At 41.9% G+C, this 20822-nt stretch overlaps 1 protein-coding gene across 1 annotated transcript in view; it reads right to left on the bottom strand.

The window, feature by feature from the left end:
* The window catches only part of samd14 (sterile alpha motif domain containing 14), a 171634-nt gene extending 162287 nt beyond the window's left edge, over window positions 1-9347 (bottom strand). Inside the window, exons 1-2 of the mRNA XM_048560424.2 lie at window positions 9086-9347; window positions 8850-8902 (exon numbers count right to left, since the gene is read on the bottom strand). Of these exons, the coding sequence (XP_048416381.1) occupies window positions 8850-8889 (40 nt within the window). The 5' untranslated portion in view covers window positions 8890-8902; window positions 9086-9347. The remainder of the gene's footprint in view (window positions 1-8849; window positions 8903-9085) is intronic.
* Window positions 9348-20822: the final 11475 nt, after the last annotated feature.

The raw sequence follows: 20822 nt of genomic DNA, 5'->3' as shown, positions 1-20822 counted from the left end.
CTGTCTCTGCCTCCCTAACCTGTTCTTCCTCCCACCCATCCCTTCCTCCCACCCCAAGCCGCACCTCCATCTACCTACTAACCTCATCCCACCTCCTTGACCTGTCCGTCTTCCCTGGACAGACCTATCCGCTCCCTACCTCCCCACCTATACTCTCTCCACCTATTTTCTTTTCTCTCCATCTTCGGTCCGCCTCCCCCTCTCTCCCTATTTATTCCAGAACCCTCACCCCATCCCCCTCTCTGATGAAGGGTCTAGGCCCGAAACGTCAGCTTTTGTGCTCCTGAGATGCTGCTTGCCCCGCTGTGTTCATCCAGCCTCACATTTTATTATCCTAGAATTCTCCAGCATCTGCAGTTCCCATTATCTCTGTTTCTATGTTTGCCTGTCTGTTGCATTAATATTTACAAGCTTACACTAATGAGAAATGCAAACTGTTAGGAAAATGGAGGCTAACAGAGAAGACTGAGCATTATTTTCTTTCACCTGCACTTTCCGAACAACGTTGGACAGATATCACATGAGCTTATTATAGTTCAAAGCTGCACAGGCTAGATCTCAACATGATCTTTTGTGGTGCATTCTGTGCTGCAACAGCGTTACATCTTCTATGGTACACACCAGTCATCCTGATCACACAGTGGTTCTAATAATTAGTAACTACCAACAGATGCTCAGCTGTGCATGATTAATGCAGTGGACTCAGACTAGGTATAATCTCGATTGAAGACCGCCAGGACATTTTGGATGGGGACCCTTCAAATCATTAGTGAGTGAAAACATTTTATTCCTTTGTCTTTTTTTTTAACCCATGAAACTTTGTACTGAGTTTCCTGTTTAGCTGGGTCTTAAAAGCATTCACATCAGTAGTTACACAGCCTGATTCTTGCACATTCAGATTTATTGCCATAGCACTTCATGATAACTTAAAATGCAATCATTGGATTAGTTAGAAATCTTTGGATTACTCCCAGTGCCACGTGCTAGCTTGAGCAGGAATAGACCGGATGAATGTGTGGCTTTATAAATGGTGTACATGGGGGCGCGTTTAGATTCTTGAGTCATTGGGACCATTTCTGGGGGAGGTGGGGCCTCTCCAAGTGTGACAAGTTGCACCTGGGCAGAGCTGGGGCAAGTATCCTTTTCGAGACTTTTGCTAGTTCTGTAGGTGAAGTTTGAAAATTGTATGGTTAGGGATTGGGAACCAAAGTATGGGCTTAGATGGATCAAATTCAGGTAAGGAAACATGAGGTAGAAAATTAGTTAGTGATGTCGTTAGCAACTCAGAAAGACAAAATGAACGAGATTATAAAACATCTAGCAAAGGAGGTTGACAGGATTCAGCTGTTTATAATTTAAGGCAAGGAGTATTGCGAACAAGGCAGATGAACTAAGGATACAGATAGACATATGGCAGCACAATGTCATTCCTATAATAGAAAGCTGGGTAGGGGAGGGAAAGAATTAAGGCACTCCATCTCAATCCTTGGATATGGAGTTTCAGGCAGGATAGAGTGGGTGATGAAAAAGGACATGGCTGGATAGCAGTATTGGTTAAAGGTCAAATATAGTTGTGAGAAGCAACGATAATCTTAACAGGTTAACAAGAGGCTATATGGGTTGAGCCTGGAGATAAAAATAGGCCAGTCATAGTACTACGAGTACACTGTGGACCCCCAGATAGTAAGAGGGAGCTGGAAGAACATTTATGCAGACAAATTTTTGCCTGTAGGAATAAGAGAGCAATAATAGTAGGACACTCTAACTATCCAATATCAACTGGGTTTTCAACAATGCAAGTAACATTGAGGGTGAAAACTTTAGGTACGGTGCCCAGGTTTTTTCAGAACATTGCATGCAGGCCCAATTAAAGGAGATTAATTCTGGATTAGTTTTGGAAATTGAAGATGGGCATGTGGATGAAATGACAGTGGGTGACCATATTGAGGATAAGGATCACAATTCAGTTAGATTTAGTTTTATTATGGAAAGCGACAGATCTAAATAAGGAGTAAAAGTCTAAAACTGGGGGAAGGCAAATTTTACAAAATCAAGAGGTCACTCGGCTAACGTGGACTAGACAGGACTGCTAAAGGATAAATTAGTGATAAACCAGGGGTAGGGAGCAAAAGGTGAGATCCTCAGGGCACAAAGCAGACTTGTCCCCTCCAGAAATAAGAATGGAACTGCCAAATCCAGACCCACAAGGTTATCTAGAAAAATACAGGGGAAGATTAAACAGAAAAAGAAAGCTTATGATTGTCACAAGAAAACTCGACACTGCAGATGCGCGAGAGGAGTTCAGAAAGTACAGGGATCAAGTAAAAAGAGACATAAGAAAATCAAAGAGAGGGCATGAGAAAATATTAGCAGGGAGGGTAAAGAAAACTGAAAGATGTTTTACTAGTATACAAAGAACAAAAAGATAGTTAAAGAAGCAATGGGATCCATCAGAGATTAAGAAGAGAACTTATATGAAGATGCCGAGTATATGGTTAGAATTTTAAATGAATTTTTTGTCTCTGTATTTATAAAGGGAAAGGATGCTGTGGATATAGTAACAAGAGGAGCAGTATGAAATATCGTACAAAATAATCATAATGAGAGAAGAAGTGTTAGAGGAGTTGGAATGCTTGGAAATTGATAAGGACTGGATGGATTGTTCCTCAGGAGGTTGAAGGAAATCAGAGAGGAAGTAACACATACTCTGGGGATTATTTTCCAATGTTTACTAGACACAGGTGAGCTTCCAGAGGACTGGAGGATTGCAAATGTGGTCCCTTTATTGAAACAGAGTACAAAGAAAATGCCAAACAGGTATAAGCCAGTTAGTCTTACTTTAGAGGTAAGCAAATTGTTAGAAACAATCCTGAGAGATTGGATATCCTGTCCCTTAGAAAAACATGGACTAATCAAGGAAAGTCAGCATGCAATGTTAAGGGAAGGTCATGCCTTACAAATTTGAATGAATTCTTGGAGGAAGGCACAAGGAAGATAGATAAGGGTAGTGTAATGGATGTTATCTATGTGGATTTTAGTAAGGCATATGACAAAATCCCACATGACAGATCAAAAAATATAAGCCCAATGGATACAGGGTAATATATTTTACTGGATCCAAAGTTGGATTAGTAACATAAAACAAAGGGTAATGATCGATGTCTGTGCTTGCAAATAGGAAGTTGTTTCAAGTGGTGTTCTGCAGGGCTCAGTGTTGGGGCTCTTGCTGTTTGTTTTACATGTTAACAATTTGGACTTGAACTTCAGGGATACAAATGGGAAATTCGCAGACTACACAAAAATTGACCATGTAGAAGCTAGTGCAGAGGATAGCTGTAAGCTCCAAAGTAATATAGATGGGTTGGTGGAGTGGGCAGGAAAGCAGCAGATGGAGTGCAACTCTGATAAGTGTGAGATAATGTATTTAGGGAGGTCAGACATTAAAAATGAATACATAATAAATGAGACTATAATGAGTGGGATAGATGAAGCGAGAGATCTTGGCATGTGATGTGCACAGGACCTGAAAGGCAGCAGTACAGGTAGATAAGGTAGTAAAGAAGGCACATGGAATACTCTCCTTCATTGGCAGGCAATAATTAAACACATCTTTTTTATTATTTCACTACATATGGTGTTAGCCTCAGCTCAATTGGCAGCACTAATGCCTGTGAATCATAAAGTTGCAGATTTATGTCCCATTTCAGGGATTAAATGTGTAATTCAAGGCAGACAGTCCAGTACAGTACAGAGGAAGTATGCTACAGTTGTAGCTTTCGGATTAGATATTAAACAGAGGCTTAACCTGTCTGGTTAGTTGGATATAGAATAGGTGACAAAGAGCAGGAAATTATCGGAGTCCCCACAGTGTGGAAACAGGCAGTTCAGCCCAACAAGTCCACACCATTCCTCCAAAGAGCATCCCACCCTGATTCATTCTCCCATGTCTAACCCAAATATCTCTTGACATTACGGGCAGTTTAACATGGCCAACTCACCTGGCCTACACATCTTTGGACTGTGGGAAGAAACGAGAGCACCTGTAGGAAAGCCACACAGGCACAGGGAAAATGAGCAGACTCCACACAGACAGTCACCTGAGGGTGGAATTGAACCCAGACCCTGGTACTGTGAAGCAGCAATGCTAACCACTGAGACACCATACTGCCCTAATTATCGCTAGTATCTTAAACCGACACTTATCCCTCAGTCAGAATCAGGAAACAGTGACTTGATCAGTATCTCATTAATGCTTGTTGATGTTGTCTGGGTGCAGTTCTGTTGCTTTGTATCACAACAATGACTTCACTTCAAAATCACCTCACTGGCTAAGAATGAGACAACTTCAGACTTTTCCACTTTGAAATTCAAGTATGGTGCTCACTGAGTTAAAGGTGGCCATTTTCTGTCCTGGCCTGGTGAGATTTAACCCATGCAATTACAATTTTCTCACCTTAGTAGCTATGAAATCAAATGTTGCCTGAGGGGGTCAATGAATCTTATGAGATGAGCAGACAGGTAGTCCTTACCCTTCAGTGGTCAAAGGTTCTGGCATGAAGTTTAAAAGCCAGCTGGGCACCACTTCACCTGCTGCAAGTCAGGAGCTCCCACTCAGCCTGTGATGCTTGTCCCCAACTCTATCTGACTTACCTCCAAAGACCGAAAAGCTCACTCTGCATTTTGGGAATACGTTGTTACAGTGGAGCAAAGGACAAATGGAAAAACCTCTCCCCAGGGGCTTGCAACAGGAGGTCATTCCACCTGGCCAGGATTGAAATAGAAATGAAGATCAGCATCAGTGGTCCTCACAAGTGTGCCAGCTAAACACTGCAAGAAAATGATATGTTGCACTCCATGAGAGTAATTTCATGCACATAGGTGCATGCCTCACTCTACTCCTGGCATTGCATAACTGTTATACAGAGGGTCTTAATCTGCAAATCTTTGTATTACAACGTGCAATTGAGGTTCTCACAACCACCTCATACTCTCAAATGACGAGGTCTTCCTGGGCACTGAGCTTCCTACTCATTTACTCAGGTCTACTCACTGCTTCTCATGGTTGTGTTTGTTTACAAAGTGCTTCTGCAACCATTGGCATTACTATCAATTCCTCTCTTTATTTCATTGTGGGACAAGTTCATTTGTAACCATACAGAGAACACTGTAGGCCTTTTAGAACAGAGTTGAGGAAAAACTTCTTCACCCAGAGAGTGGTGGATACATGGAATGCTCTGCCCCAGAAGGCAGTGGAGGCCAACTCTCTGGATACTTTCAAGAAAGAGATAGACAGAGCTCTTAAAGATAGTGGAATCAAGGGTTATGGCGATAAGGCAGGAAAAGGGTACTGATTGTGGATGATCAGCCATGATCATAATGAATGGTGGTGCTGGCTCGAAGGGCCGAATGGCCTACTCCAGCACCTATTGTTTATTGTCTCTGAGTAAAGAACCTGCCTCTGACATCTGTCTTAAATCTATCATCCCTCAATTTGTAGCTATGCCCCCTTATACAAGCTGAAGTCATCATCCTCAGAAAAAGACTCTCACTGTCCATCCTATCTAACCCTCTGATCATCTTGTATGTCTCTATTAAATTCCATCTTAGCCTCCTTCTCCCCATGAGAACAGACCCATGTCCCTCAGCCTTTCTTCATAGGGCCTGCGCTCCAGACCAGGCAACATCCTGGTAAATCTCCTCTGTACCTTTTCCAATGCTTCCACATCGTTCCTGTAACCTACGTTATATAGAGGAAAAGATTTAAAGAGGACAAGGCATGGATGATAATGACAAAGGTGAGACTTTAAATGAAAAAAAAATACAAGCCACCAAACTTCAGCTGTCATATTGCAATGGCTGGGCAAGGAAAGGATGGAGGATATGTTGGGAGAAACTTGAAGGAGTAATGATGGCAGTTCCTTCCCTAAAGGACATAAAGTAGGTGAGAATGAGGATTTTGTAGAAGATGTGTAAAGGGTGGAAATGAGTGAGGTGTTTGTAAGAGAAAAAGATATGAGGATTAATAAGAAAGGCTAATGAGCAAATTGATAATAGACCACCACAACAGTTTAAGCAGAGAGGCTCTTGGAAAGTATAGGCAAGCCAGGATACAGTGATTGAAGAACAAGGCAATTTATGAGCATGAATTAAGCTCAGTCAAAGTCAGGATATTTGTACAATAGTCCATAATCACTTCTAGGTAGCAAGGTCTTCAAATGTGAATGAATTGGCAACCTGAAGGAAACTTTGGAGAGCTGAGTTGAATATTACTCATGCAGACCCCAAAAAGATATCAATAGGGAGCATGAGCGGGATAGCTTGATTGGCCCCTGACAGGCATTCTGTTTGCTAAGATAAGTGAAGGGTAAGGATGGAACAACTGGGGGTGCTTCCCAGAAGGAGGTACCTTGGAGAATCATTGCTAGTTTCCCTGAACATATAACAAACTAAGTACTTTATTGTGAGTGAGGTATCTTGTAATCACCACAGTAAGATACCTTTCCTGAAGGGAGCAAACCAACTGGGGGAGGCAATGGCTTGGTGGTATATTCACTGGACTGTTAATCCAGAGACCCAGGTAACGTCCTGGGGACCCAGATTGAAATCCTGCCATAGCAAGTGGTAGAATTTGAACTCAATTAAAAATAAATCTGTAATTAAGAGTCTATAGATGACCATGATTTCATTGCTGATTGTCAGAAAAAATCTCTGTATTCACTAATGTCCTTTAGGGAAGGAACTGCCATCCTGACCCTGTCTGGCCTACATATGACTCCAGGCCCACAGCATTGCAGTTAACTCTTAACTGCCTTCTGGGCAATAAATGCTGGTCTAGCATTTTCTTCTAGCATTTTCTTCTAAGTTGTCATAGTTAGGACAGGTGGCTCAGTTGCATGATTGCAGATTTGGGCAGCAACCCACAGCATATATATATCCTCACTGACCCTGGGACTTATTTGCCCAACCAAAACTACAACCAAATTTGCTATGGACTCACAAATTGCATACACATCAGCTGTGTGGATAAAATTGAGAAGTACAAGGATAAGCTTTGATTTCAATCCTTACATCTTTGATTTTGGTCTATCATCCATGCTGAGCATATGCAATTTATGTTGACAGCCACTGAACTTCCAGCATGCAAAGGGCTCATATTATTAACTGCATTACATTAATAGAGAAGGTTGACTGGTGGAAAGGCAATTAACATTTTTGTGATCACGATGGCATTTTAATCAGTGGCTGTTATCAGAGAAACTGTGGAATGGAAAATGTGTCATTAGCAGAGAGAAAATGATGTGTACAAATAGTAGACTGGCAGAAAATTTGCATGGATTTAAATATTCATTTTAAAAAAATCTTAATTCCAAGTGTGATGTAATAATACAATCCATGTCCGACAAAATACTAGCCACAAGAAGTGCCAATGGCTGAAAAAGTAAAAGATCCTCTTGTGCTGTATCATATCAAATATAATGTTATAGGAGTGATTCGGTATTTGCAAACTACTATTGAGAGTTCTAAAGCAGCTGGTAAATATGCAAAATGATAATGGCATTTGTTATTTGGTGGTTAGGATGTTGAAGTTTTAATGGAAATCATGATGATGTGGGGGCACAGTTATTATTGTATGTGAATAAGTCTCAGCTAAGATAATAAGCAGCAGTTTCCAAATAGAAAATAATATCATCTTGGCTGGAAGACTTCAGCTACCCAATTGTTTGGCTAATATTCTGTGAATTAACCAAATTCAATTTAGGCCCTCTTTAACTGGTTCTTCTGTTGCTAATGAAACAGGAAACCTGTCAGCCTGAGTCACCGTATTACACTTCAATGGTCTTATTAATGTAGGACCTACTGAAGGGGGCAGGCCAGTTGTTCACATGAAAATAACAAATTATGTTTGAGAAACAAGTGTCACAGACTGGTTGGAGAAGTAATACATTAATCCATTAAAGCAACAATGTGCTTGATTAATTTTTCAGGTTACTTTATAAAATCATCCAAGATTTCACACAATGATTGCCTCTATTTCTTATGTGAGTGAAGTTTAACAGACAGATCCTCATTACACCATCAGAGAAGTGAACAGTAGCTAAAACATTTAACATAAATATTGACAAACTCTGCTCCCTGTTCAATCTTCTGAACTCGTGATTCTTTCTTTTCTGATTTCTTCCACCTACTTTTTATTTGCTATCTCTACAACTCAACAAACACATGTCTGTTACCGAGATGAACTATATAATGGGTATCAGTCAGTCACTTTCATCGTATCTATGTTTGAAGAAATCTTGTAGCTGTGAAGCTGACAAACATATCAAACAGAAGCTATTTCATGTTGAACAACATGTTGTTTCACTTGCATAGCCACAATACTACCAGAGAAGCCTAATTGTCCCTTCTGAATAAAGTTTCCTTTCGTATCCACAAACAATTCATCAGCATCACCCACTTAACATGAAGTAGTTAAAAGATCAACCATTATCTCTGAGATTTAATTCAAACATATATGCATCTCATAAAATGCTCCTTATTATCCTGTCTTGCCTTCATTCAGGAAATGGTTTATAGTTTATTCACTGTGCTTTTCGATGTCAAATCAGTAGCTCATTGATACTTATAGAACCTTTGTTTTAGTCTGGTGCCATACAATAAGAATTGTTTGTTTTTCAGTGATTTCTTTGTCATATACTAAGAATGATTCAATTACTGAGTGAATCAGATCAAATTACCATTGGACAGTCAGGATGCAAGAGCTGAAACATGCCTCTTAGTCGGAATCTGTCCTGCTGAGCTTTCTGGAAATGGTTAAAGGCTCAGATGAAAAATACTCGGCATCTACTCACCAAAAACCTCATCCGTATCACCTGCTTTTGTGGTAGACATGTTGCAGCTGGGACTGTGGATAAGAAAAGCAGGCCATCAGATAAGGGGCTTTATTTCTGGCCTAACGTACAGGGCCAACTAAAATAATCAGTACAACTCTACTCCAGTGGAGCAATAGAAGCTGACATGCAAGCTGTGAACTGATAGAGGGTGGGGGAGGGAAAATAAATGACCATAATAATTAATCAGAACTTACCTGTGGAAGATTCACGGCATGTTAATCACAGCATCTCACAGCAACCGTACTCTATGGGCTAGCAGAGCTCTTAATGATTCCCCTCCAGCTAGATTCCTTCTATCAGCAAAATTCAAGAGATGTCTGTGATTCATTCAGGCTAGAGCACTTCAGCATGGGAGCTGCTGATTTGAAGTGAGATCCGTGCTTCGATACAGCTAGAATGGGATGGGTCCAGGGTCCAGATGGGAGGAGGTCTGTTAGCACCCGGAAGATCCTGATCTTTTGCTATGGTAAGTCATTAACAAACACTGCTGCTCTCTGACTGTCACGTTATGAATGCAGTGGTCCCTCGAGTGCACTAAGTCATTTGGATTTTTTGGTGATACGTTATTTTGTCACTACACGGGATGAACAATACAGCACACTGACCTATGGCAGGCCATGTTGCAAGGACCTTGTTCTAAAAAAGATCACAATATTATTAGGTGGAGAGTCTGAAAGAAGCTCTCAGCCTGTGCTATACTGCACATAATGTTCTCTGAGTCAAATTTGAAAAGAAGCAGGCAGTTCTGGGAGGGTGACAGAGGAGCTGCTATGTGTTTGATGCCTGGCTTTCCAGCTTGTTCACACAGTACATCATAGTTGTAATTGGATTGCATCCCTGGTCCTGGATTCCAAGCAAAATCAGTTTAACCCCTTCAAGTCCATTCAGTTCATCAATTTGTCTTGCTGAGCCACATTTCCGTAAACAGTAATTTGTTTCACTGGGGAACAATAAGCTTTTTATTACACTGGTGTTTATTAGTAGAAATCTTTTATTAATATAAAAAGAGTCAGACATAATTATTGTTAATTTCCATGTCATTTTTAAAATGCATGTTCTGCCTCTCAGAGACAATGATAGATATTGCTGATCGTTTCAGTGCTGAAAACGACGTCACAAAGTCCCTTACTTCAAACTTATATAATACACACACCCTGTTCAAACTGAAGCAGTATCCTTTCTGGCTTAATTGCTAACATCAGTTGTAATTTCTCCTCCTTCACTCTTCCACCCTAAAAAATCCTACCAACCTGGACCACTGATGGTGCCATTCACATTTCCTGATGAAAAGAGAGCTTGTTTCCCGGTAAAAAATGTCAGGCGCAGATGACACTTTTCCCAGAGTGTTGTCATGCGGAAGCATGACATGTATATTTCAACTCCTTTTTCATGATTGCTTTGTATGCTTGTGTACAATTAAGAAAAGTTTACAAACTATACTTATATATTACTACCACTTCTAGAGTTTAGTTTGCAAACTTAGAGGGAAATTGTTTGTGGTTACTTCAATGAATGGTCCACTTTTTAAAAAATTGCCAGAGTCAGTCCAGAACAGTGACTTAACTCCAGCATTTGTCTGAGATCAGGTGACTGCACACCTCCTGTGGTGTCTAATATCAGAGTTACAAGTGAGGTACGTATTTAATACCACTGGCTTTGTTTACAGTTCAGAGGAATCTCAGTTCAGAACATATCAGAGTTAAAATCAGCAAGAAGTTTTTCTCTTAGGAGGAGTCCAGGGCTGTTCAAGGAACCAGTCACCTCAGCAGAAAGGTTTAGTTTGTGAATCCTCAAAACCAGGATAATGCGTTTGAAATTTGCAGGTCAATAGAACTGAGGAAATTTAGGTTCTCAGCTTTGTTTAATGTTCACATTGGCAGACTTGGAAAGGACACATTGAGTTCTCTTCAGGTCCATACTAAAGATATTGCCAGGGGTCAGTAGAATCCTAGAAGAATTGGGGATATAATTTCTTTGGACTTAGACTCCCTACAGTGTGGAAACAGGCCCTTCAGCCCAAGTCCATGCTGACTCTCACAGGATCCCGTCCACACAGATCCCCCTGTAACCCACCTAATCTACACATTTCTGAGCACCAAGGGTAATCTAGCATGGCCAACCCACCTAAACTGCACATCCTTAGACAGTGGGAGGAAACCAGAGGACCCAAAGGAAACCTACACAAATGCAGGAAGAATGTGCAAACTCCACAAAGATGGTTGCCTGAGAGTGGAATTGAACCCAGACCCTTGGCACTGTGAGGTAGCAGTGCTAATCACTGAGCCACCATGTCATCCCATTTGTAACATATAATGATGGGAAACAACTAGAAACTTTGATTTTGTGGTGTGTTTTTGCAATTATTCTGTCTTCTATATGTAGATTATTAAAAAGTTCTTTTCAATATTAATTCTTTGTGATAAACTTCTGTTAGGAAGTCAAGGAAAATCGTCAACCTCAAGTGAATACATCTAAGTGACTACTGGTACTAATTAAACTAAACAAAGTGAGTTAGCAAGCCAGCATTCATTCTGGGACCCCGACTTGTCCAGCAAGATCATCAACTGGGATCATAGCAAATGGGAACACTTATACGGGGATTTGAATTCATGGAGTATATGGGGAGTTGTGTTTCTTTAAAAAAAACAGGTATGTTGTGATTCTGGACTTAAAGCATGGCTTTCAAAATGGCTTTAAATGTTGCTAAGGCAATTTTTTTGGAGGTAGAAGACATAACAATGGATTATCTGAAATCTTTGACCAAAGCTGGAGATACAGAGTTAGCAAGATATTTTGAAGGTACAAATAAAAGCAGTATATGAAATTCTTGAAGTAATTATCCAAAATTTAGAATTAGAGGGGGAAAACCAGAAATTAAGATGTCACAACTAGAAATAGCTAAGATACGGTTAGAAATGGAAAAAAAAATTGAGGAAAAATGGAGAGGAAGAGAATGAAAAAAATTGATTTAAATGAAAAAAGGCAGAAAAATAAAAAGGGAGAGAAAGAAAAACAAAAAGCAGTGAAATGAGATGGGAAGCTCAATAGAAAGAGCCTTGATAGAAAGAGAGTTTAAAATAGAAAGAGGCAAAGAAAAAAGATAGGTAAATAGAAATTAAAAAGCTTGAAGTCTAAAGACATCAAAAATCAACAATTTGAAGAAATAAAGAAAGAAGTAGCAGTAGATTTGAAGATAAAACATTTGAATTATCCACCTAGATTTCACATTGGGATTGATTTGTCTAGTCATACTAACATCAGGATCATAAAACCCTTTTGCTTAAACATTATGTTCCTTCACACAAAGGAGGCAGAGAAAGTGACATGGGGTGGCAACACATTGACACCTCTTAATCAACATTCTGGAACAGTTTAACCTTCATGAGAGAACAAAAGGACATTAGAGGAAAAAAGAACTAGCAATGGAGAATAAAACTCATGTTAGTCAAGAATTATTTTTAGAACACAGCCTTGATTCAAGATCTTGTGTAGGCCAGTGTAGGACTGAATTTTCCAGCCATTGAATGAAGTGGATATTGGCAAGAAAGTTCAGAGACTAGGACAACTATCTACTTTCTAAAGCAAAAACGCACATTTCCAACCAGGTGTTGAATAGTGAGATAAGATTCTTTCCAGTGAGTGATGAGCAGTCAGATCACACCCATTGGTAAGCATTAATATCCTGACCATTTTGTTGTTTCACCCCATTGATATGTTGTATCCATCCTCTGACCTATTGCAAAGAAACTAGATGGAAATAATTCCCAACATGAAAACGGGAATGATAACCTGACAAATTCTGTCCTCTATTTGTTTCTCTGGATCTCCAGCTGCCACTAATATTTCAGGGCATACTCCACGGGCAATGACCACTTGCAGGGCCCCCACCACCATCGAGCAGGACCTCCAGTTCTCTATTGGCAAACAGGAATGCCAATTACCTTCTGTCCAAGATATCTGGGGAAAATAAAATAAATTGTGTGAGGTAGTTCTGGTCTGTCAGTGTATGACTGGGTGCATGGCTAAATTTTACAAGTGATACCTGAGCTAGGATTCCTAGGAAGAACAACAGGGACGAAAACAGAAGCCGTTGGAAAAGCTCAGCAGGTCTGGTAACAACTGTGAAGAAAAAGTCAGAGTTAATGTTTCGGGTCCAGTTACCTTTCCTTAGAATGGTTCGAGCAGTGACCACCAGCAGTGAATGGGAGGATACATCATGGAGGGCACCATAGCGCATTGTTGGTCATGCAAGTCTGGGAAGATGCTGTGAGACAACTCACTCAGGCTCAGGGAGAGAAACCTTCTGTAAAACATGCCAGAATGTAAAAATGTAGTTAAATTCCTGAATTAATAATCTGGAGACTGGAGTTCAATCTTACAAAGCAGTTGAGGAATTAAAGCTCAGTTAATTGAATAAATCTTGGGTAAAAGATAGTATTAATAATGGGTGTCCAGGAATTGTCATCAAAAATCCATAAACTCCATAAATGGCTATTACAGGAGGAAATCAATTATCCTTACCTGGCGTGGCACAGTGCCTTCAAGAATGGTTCAGCGAGCCACTTAGATTCACCAAGCTGCTATGACAAACTATAATCATTGTGAAATATTGATTGTTGTGGAAGAAGGAGGCAGTTTTTCTACTTGAGGGCATTTAGGGATGGGTATTAAATGCATACTTCACCAGTAATGCTCATTTCCTCTAGTGAATAATATAAGTTTAGTTTGCTCCATATAATCTCACAATTTTTACATGATTGATTTGTCTATTGTGGTTAAAGTTGTGCATTTGAAAAGATTGGGGTGGTTTTCATTCAGAATCACAGAGCTATATCATTTCTGAAGGAGGCCATTCAGCCCATTGTGCCTGTGTCAATATTCTGTGATGGCAGTGATTCAAAGCCACGTGTGCTGACAATTCTTGGCTCCTGGCTTTTTGTGTGCCAGCCCATTACTGCCTCCAGTTTGTTTTCAGTGAGGCTACTTCTGAAGCTGGCAGGTGAGGTAGTTAAGGCCAATCAACATATTTTTTTGACACGTGAGTGCAGTTTTATTGCCTGTGGATTAAGCCTTTGCTGAAGCTGCAGCCTGACAGATGGAGAGATGTGGCTCTCTAACTGCAGAGATGAGTCAATTGGTGGGGGGTGGGTAGTGGGGGAAGGTACCTATGATATCTTCTTTTAATTCTCCCCCTCATTCTGAGTCCTGGCACTGCTGCAGACTTTAGAAGGATCTTCCCTCTGTTGTGACAGTCTGACAGCTCTGTCTTCATTTGTTATCAAATTGAAATAACTACACGGAGGCTGGTATCCCATCACTTTATTTAGTCGCGCACAATACACTGGCTATGACTAGCCAGCTTGGAGTCAGTCACCTGAACTGAGGAGGTTCTAAATCCCTCGTTTATATTGGTCAGTAAGTGCTTTCCTGACTGGCCCAGGTTAACAAGCCCCGTCAACAACCTTGTAGTCAACAAGGTCACTAAGTGTGAAACTGGATGAACACAGCAAGCCAAGCAGCATCTCAGGAGCACAAAAGCTGATGTTTCGGGCCTAGACCCTTCATCACCCTCTCTGATGAAGAGCCTTGACCCGAAACGTCAGCTTTTGTGCTCCTGAGATGCTGCTGTGTTCATCCAGCTTCACACTTTGGTTTCTTGGATTCTCCAATATCTGCAGTTCCCATTATCTCCAGTCAACAAGGTCAACCTGGTTCCACTGGTTCCAATCACTAGATCCCTCCCCAACTCAAACCTGGGATGTAGGCCTGATCTTTCACTTGTAGCTTTTCTTGCAACATTCTCGTCCCAACTCTGGTTCCCCTGACTCAGACTCTGAGACAGGTGGTGTGTACCGGACCATATCGGCCTCTTGCGTTCAGAGTGTCTCAGGACAGTTTCCTCTTCTTCGCCCGGCAGTAACAGTATCATGGCTGCATCTCAGACTCTAAGGTTTGCTCGACACTAGATGGAGAGGGAGAATCTACAGTTTCTGAGAGGCCTTCTAGCTGTTCTGAGGGGGCAAGTATGTTTTGCTCCTACCCCACTTGCAAAGTAACAGCTTTAAGGTGATCCCTGTGTTCGTTCAGGACTACATCACCGACACAAACTTTCTAAGTGATGGGACGAGACCTCACATCATCCTCGCCTCATATCTACTCAAAGCCATTTCCATGGTTCCGGCACCGAATTTTGTCCCCTGAATTAAATTGTCTCTCTTGCGTGAAGGTTGTGTGTATCTGGCATTGGCATTCCTGCTGCCATTTTTACCGTCCGCCCCTAGGTCTGGGAATATCAGGTTTAATCTGGTGTGGAGCCTTCTCCCCATCAGCATCTCTGCTAGTGCTATCCCTGTTGTTGTGTGTGGGGTGGTCCGAGAATCAAACAGGGACTGTAATAGTTTGGTACAAATTGACACTGTAGGCTGCTTCCTGAAGCATATCTTCAACAAATGGACCACTCTTCCTGCGAGGCCATTGGACGATGGATGGAATGGAGCTGCTCTCAAATGCCGAATGTCATTTGACTTTAGGAAATATTCAAATTCTCTGCTGGGAAATAATGTCCCATTGTCCATGGCCAATACATCCGGGAGCCCATGTATCGTGAATGATGCTCGCAGCTTCTCAATTGTCATCCCTGAGCTTGCAAAACGAACTTTATATACATCCAGCCTCCTTGAATAGGTGTCCACAATGACCAGTAACATTGAGCCTATGAAAGGACCAGCATAGTTGACATGGAACTGAGCCCAGAGTTTTCTCAGCCATTCTTATGAATGTGGTGTGCTGCTGGTGGGTAATTCATGTCTTTGTTGGCACTCTGGGCACTGGTCCTCCGACAGGACTATGTCATCATCCAACCCTGGCCACCAGATATAGTTTCTTGGTAGCATCTTCATCTTGGAAAACCCTGGATGACACTGGTAGAGTTCAGCCAGTATCGAACGATGACCTTCACTTGTGACAGTCACGCTTGCTCCCTAAATGCCATCCTCTACAGTGGTCACGTCTCATGGGATCCGAAAAGTTTTCAGACCCAGTTACAAAGGCCCTCCTGTTTGCCCCTTTACCATCAGTTTTTTTTAGTTTCACTAGGACAGGATCTTTTTGTGTCCACAGTCAGATATTGTCAGCCATGACTGCAGCAGTGTCCAGGAAGTTTAAAATCAAAACTGAGTCTTCCGGGGAGGCACCTCCGATGGAATATCTGCCAGTGGGAGGCAGCTCTAGGCATCCACATTAGCCACGTGTCTTCCTGGACAGTGCTGCAACTTGTACATGTTGTGAATAAGGGCCTGACGCTGAGTTCCACTAGAAGCTATGGGCGGCACTGCCTTGCCTTCCTTCAGTAGCCCTGATGAGGGTTTTTGATCTGTTACTGTGACAAATTCCCGTCTGTAAAGGTACTGGTCGGACTTCGTCACACCAAAGATGGCCGGCAAACCTTCCTTCTCCGTCTGGGCACACTCGCATTCGACATCAGCCAAAGTACAGGAAGCATACACTATCAGATTTACCTGTCCATTGGGCTACCAGTGAGCCAAGACTACCTTGATACTGTACAGGTAGGCATCACACATCAGTACAACTTCTCACTAGATTATAGTGGGCCAAAAACTTAGATGACAATAGCTGCTTTTGCACTTCCCTGGAGGCTACTTCTTGGCTACATGACCATGTCCAAGTCTGACCCTTTTCCAATAGCAGATGTAAGGTTGACAAAATGGAGGCCAGGTTATGTATGAATTTTCCGTTTTAATTCACCAACCCGAGGAAAGACCTAAACTGTGGCACAGATATAGGAGCCAGAGCTCCTTTGATCACCCTCACTTTCCCTTCCAACTGGTGTGTTTGTTGACTCTGTCACCCAAGTAGGTCACCTGGGGTGAATGGAACACACATTTTTCCCATCTGAGGCATACACCTGCCCTGGAGAAATATTTAAGCACTATGTCCAAGTTCTCCAAGTGCTCTTTATTGGTATTCCCAGTTATTAGTGTATTATCCAGATAAATGGCAACCTGGGGTAGCCCTTGTAAAATGTTCTCCATGGTCTGCTGGGAGAGGGCATAGGCTGATGATGCCCCAAATTGCAGTCTTGTATATTGGTATAAACCCTTATGGGTGTTAATTGTAGCGCATTTCTGAGGTTCCACATCCAATCGCAATTGCAGGTAGGTGTGGCTCACGTGCAGCCTTGTAAAGGACAGCCACTAACTTTGTGTACAAGTCCTCTATGTGAGGGATTAGGTATTTATCCAGCTGTGAGAAGTGGTTTACTGTTTGCTCAAAATCCCCACAAAGGTGAACTGAGCCGTTAGGCTTCATGATTAGTATGGCCAGTGCTGCCCAGTCTACAAACTGCACTGGTTTGATGATTCCTTTGATCTCCAGCCTCTTGATTTCCGCCTCTGCTTTTGCCCGTGAGGTGGGTCTTGCAAAATCTTGGAATTGCTTCCTGGTCAACAAGTGGCTTTGGCTCTTTTGATAGCCCCAGGCCCTTCCTATAAAACTCTTGGGTATTTCACTAGGACTTCAACCTGGCAGCCATTTTCTAAACAAAATATGTTGAGCCAATCCAGGTGAATCCTTCTTAATGAGTTAAAACCAAATAGGCTCAGGTCTGAATCTTTTACTACCATCAGTGATAACCGCACCAACCACTTCTCATAGGAGACCAGAACCAAAGCCAGCCTTTATTTACTTGTGCACAATTGACTAGCTGTAGTCAACCAGCTTGGAGTCAGTCACCTGGACTGAGGAGAATTTAGCCTCCTGTTAATATTGACCAGCCCGAGTTTTCCTGATTGGCCCAGGTTAACAATCCTGATCAATGACCTCATAATCTATGAGGTGCACCTGTATCCTATCACTATAAAACTCTTCAGTAATAATGTCTATTGTGAGGGGTCCTTTCATTTTCCTCCCTACACTGATAGCATCCATCCCTCTTGGTTAGACTGCAGGACTCCCAGTACCTTGCATATTCATGTTGAGCCTCCTGACTGTTCACCTACCACTCCAAAACAAAATGAATTGGTTGCCTCAAGAATCTCTGCCGTGATGCCACCTGGCACACATCTTAAATCCCAAACCACAATTCATCCTGATATCAGGCTTGGGACCTTGAAATGATAATCCAGTCAATTACACTTCAAATTGGAATGCTCAACAAATAGCATTTTAATATGTAAGACTTGACTTTCTGTTGATATCTTTCCTTCTTATGAGGAGGAGGTAAAAAATACACTATTTAATTCAACGCTCAAGTGTCAATAGTAAAAAGACTTATGAGAAATCAATGAATTATTTATGGACAGTTTAATTGCTCCTCCCCAATATTGCAAAGTGGTTGTGATTTTTTTATTCACTCTCTCTTTGCATGTCATTGTAGAATTCTTCACTTGATGGAATGTATTAATTTATTCACAGTTTCCGAATTGCAGTGATCTGAGGTATGCGTGGGATAAACTGCCTGGTCTCTCCACCTCCTGACACAGCAACCTGCTCCTTTCCTTGTAACTAACTGACTTTTGCTCAACAAATCTAGCTGACTACACTGAAACACCAAGATTAATAAGGAAGCAGTTTCAGGTATCTGGCGCATTGTACTTTAGCACGACGCTGCAATATGCTAAACCAAAACCCACTCAGCCTAAAGTGTCTCCAGATCATCACAAGCAATTATTTTGTTAATTTAGAATAACAAAAAGAGCTGCATATATAATTTCACATAGGCAGGATTTCAAAAATGTACAGTTAATTTAGCTAAGATAACAAAGTGTGGAGCTGGATGAACACAGCAGGCCAAGCAGCATCTCGGGAGCACAAAAGCTGACGTTTCAGGCCTAGACCCTTCATCAGAGAGGGGGATGGGGAGAGGGAACTGAAATAAATAGGGAGAGAGGGGGAGGCGGACCGAAGATGGAGAGAAAACAAGATAGGTAGAGAGGCGAATATAGGTGAGGAGGTAGGGAGGGGATAGGTCAGTCCAGGGAAGATGGACAGGTCAAGGAGGTGGGATGAAGTGTTAGGTAGGAAATGGAGGTGCTGCTTGAGGTGGGAGGAAGGGAGGGGTGAGAGGAAGAACAGGTTAGGAAGACAGAGACAGGCTGGGCTGGTTTTGGGATGCAGTGAGGGGAGGAGGGGAAAAACTGGGCTGGTTTTGGGATGCAGTGTGGAGAGGGGAGATTTTGAAGCTTGTGAAGTCCACATTGATGCCATTGGGCTGCAGGGTTCCCAAGCGGAATATGAATTGCTGTTCCTGCAACCTTCGGGTGGCATCATTGTGGCACTGCAGGAGGCCCATGATGGACATGTCGTCTGAGGAATGGGAGGGGGGAGTTGAAAAGGGGGAGTTAAAACAGCTCGTCCCCTCCCCGCACTGCATCCCAAAACCAGCCCAGCCTGTGTCCGCCTCCCTAACCTGTTCTTCCTCTCACCCCTCCCTTCCTCCCACCCCAAGCCGCACCTCCATCTCCTACCTACTAACCTCATCCCACCTCCTTGACCTGTCCGTCTTCCCTGGACTGACCTATCCCCTCCCTACCTCCTCACCTATACTCTCCTCTCTACCTATCTTCTTTTCTCTCCATCTTCGGTCCGCCTCCCCCTCTCTCCCTATTTATTCCAGTTCCCTCTCCCCAGAGTCTAGGCCCAAAACGTCAGCTTTTATGCTCCTGAGATGCTGCTTGGCCTGCTGTGTTCATCCAGCTCCACACTTTGTTATCTTGGATTCTCCAGTATCTGCAGTTCCCATTGTCTCGGAGTTAATTTAGCTGCCTGAATTAGACACTGCAATCTTTTGCATTTCAGCTTGAAATAAGAATTTAAGCAAGATGTCATTGCAATACTTCAAATGAACAAGCAGCTCCTTTATTGAGAGCTGTATTTGTTTAGATTTAAGAATGATAATCCTATCTCCATCTACAGACCAGAGCAGTGTTTTCAACTGAAAATCTAAGTAAACCTAAATAAATTAGATATCAGATAAAAATAAATGTAATGTTTACTTTTGAATTGCCATATCTTCTTGTCCCATTTCTTCTGCTGCAAAACTTTGCACTTGCCTATTTAGATCTAAAGAAGCTGACTTTTCAGTCACTGTTAATGTATAATCAGAAAAAATTTTTCTCTCTCTCCACAGGTACCAAGCACGAACAGGATATTGGCGGCCATCAACTTCCATTGGATTTGTTCATGATTATGCTTGGTGTATTACAGTAGTTTGCTTTTGTCTACCGCTGACCAGGAAACTTTTCCAATCAGCATTAATTCTGCTTCTCAGCCTTTGGGGAGATGATGGCCGAGTGGTAGTACTGCTGGACTGTTAATCCAGAGACCCAGATAAAGTTCTGGAGACCCAGGTTCGAATCCTGCCATGATAGATGGTGGAATTTGAATTCAATAAATATCTGGAATTAAGAAGTTAATGATGAACCCTGAGTCCATTGCCGATTGTCAGAAAAAACCATCTGGTTCACTAACGCCCTTTAGGGAAGGAAACTGCCATCCTCACTGCTCTGGTCTATATGTGACTCCAGACCCACAGCAATGTTGTTGACTCTTAACAGCCCTCTAGGCGATTAGGGATGGACAATAAATGCTGCCTAGCCAGTGATGCCCTCATCCTGTGACTGAATAAAAAAAAGCCTTGCGACTAAAATTAATAGAGTGAACCAATTTCTAATTGTGAACTTTCCTCACATTAAGATGGCCTGGATGGTTTTCCTCAGTTATATTATCTAGGGAGGAAATATTACATTAATGAACCAATAAAATGGATGAGGGATCAATATAGTTTCAACAATCAAAGAACCAATTTCACATTGTGGTGTTAATTATTCATATAATCCAAGTCACATCAGCTCTAGAACATATTTGATAATATTACATGCATCACTTGAGATATGAGAGCTTCTTGTTTATCAT

This window comes from Stegostoma tigrinum, chromosome 31, assembly GCF_030684315.1.
Source record: "Stegostoma tigrinum isolate sSteTig4 chromosome 31, sSteTig4.hap1, whole genome shotgun sequence".
In the NCBI taxonomy this organism is placed as follows: domain Eukaryota; kingdom Metazoa; phylum Chordata; class Chondrichthyes; order Orectolobiformes; family Stegostomatidae; genus Stegostoma; species Stegostoma tigrinum.
Note: the sequence above shows the minus strand (reverse complement) of the source record. Positions and strands in the feature narration are given on the sequence as shown.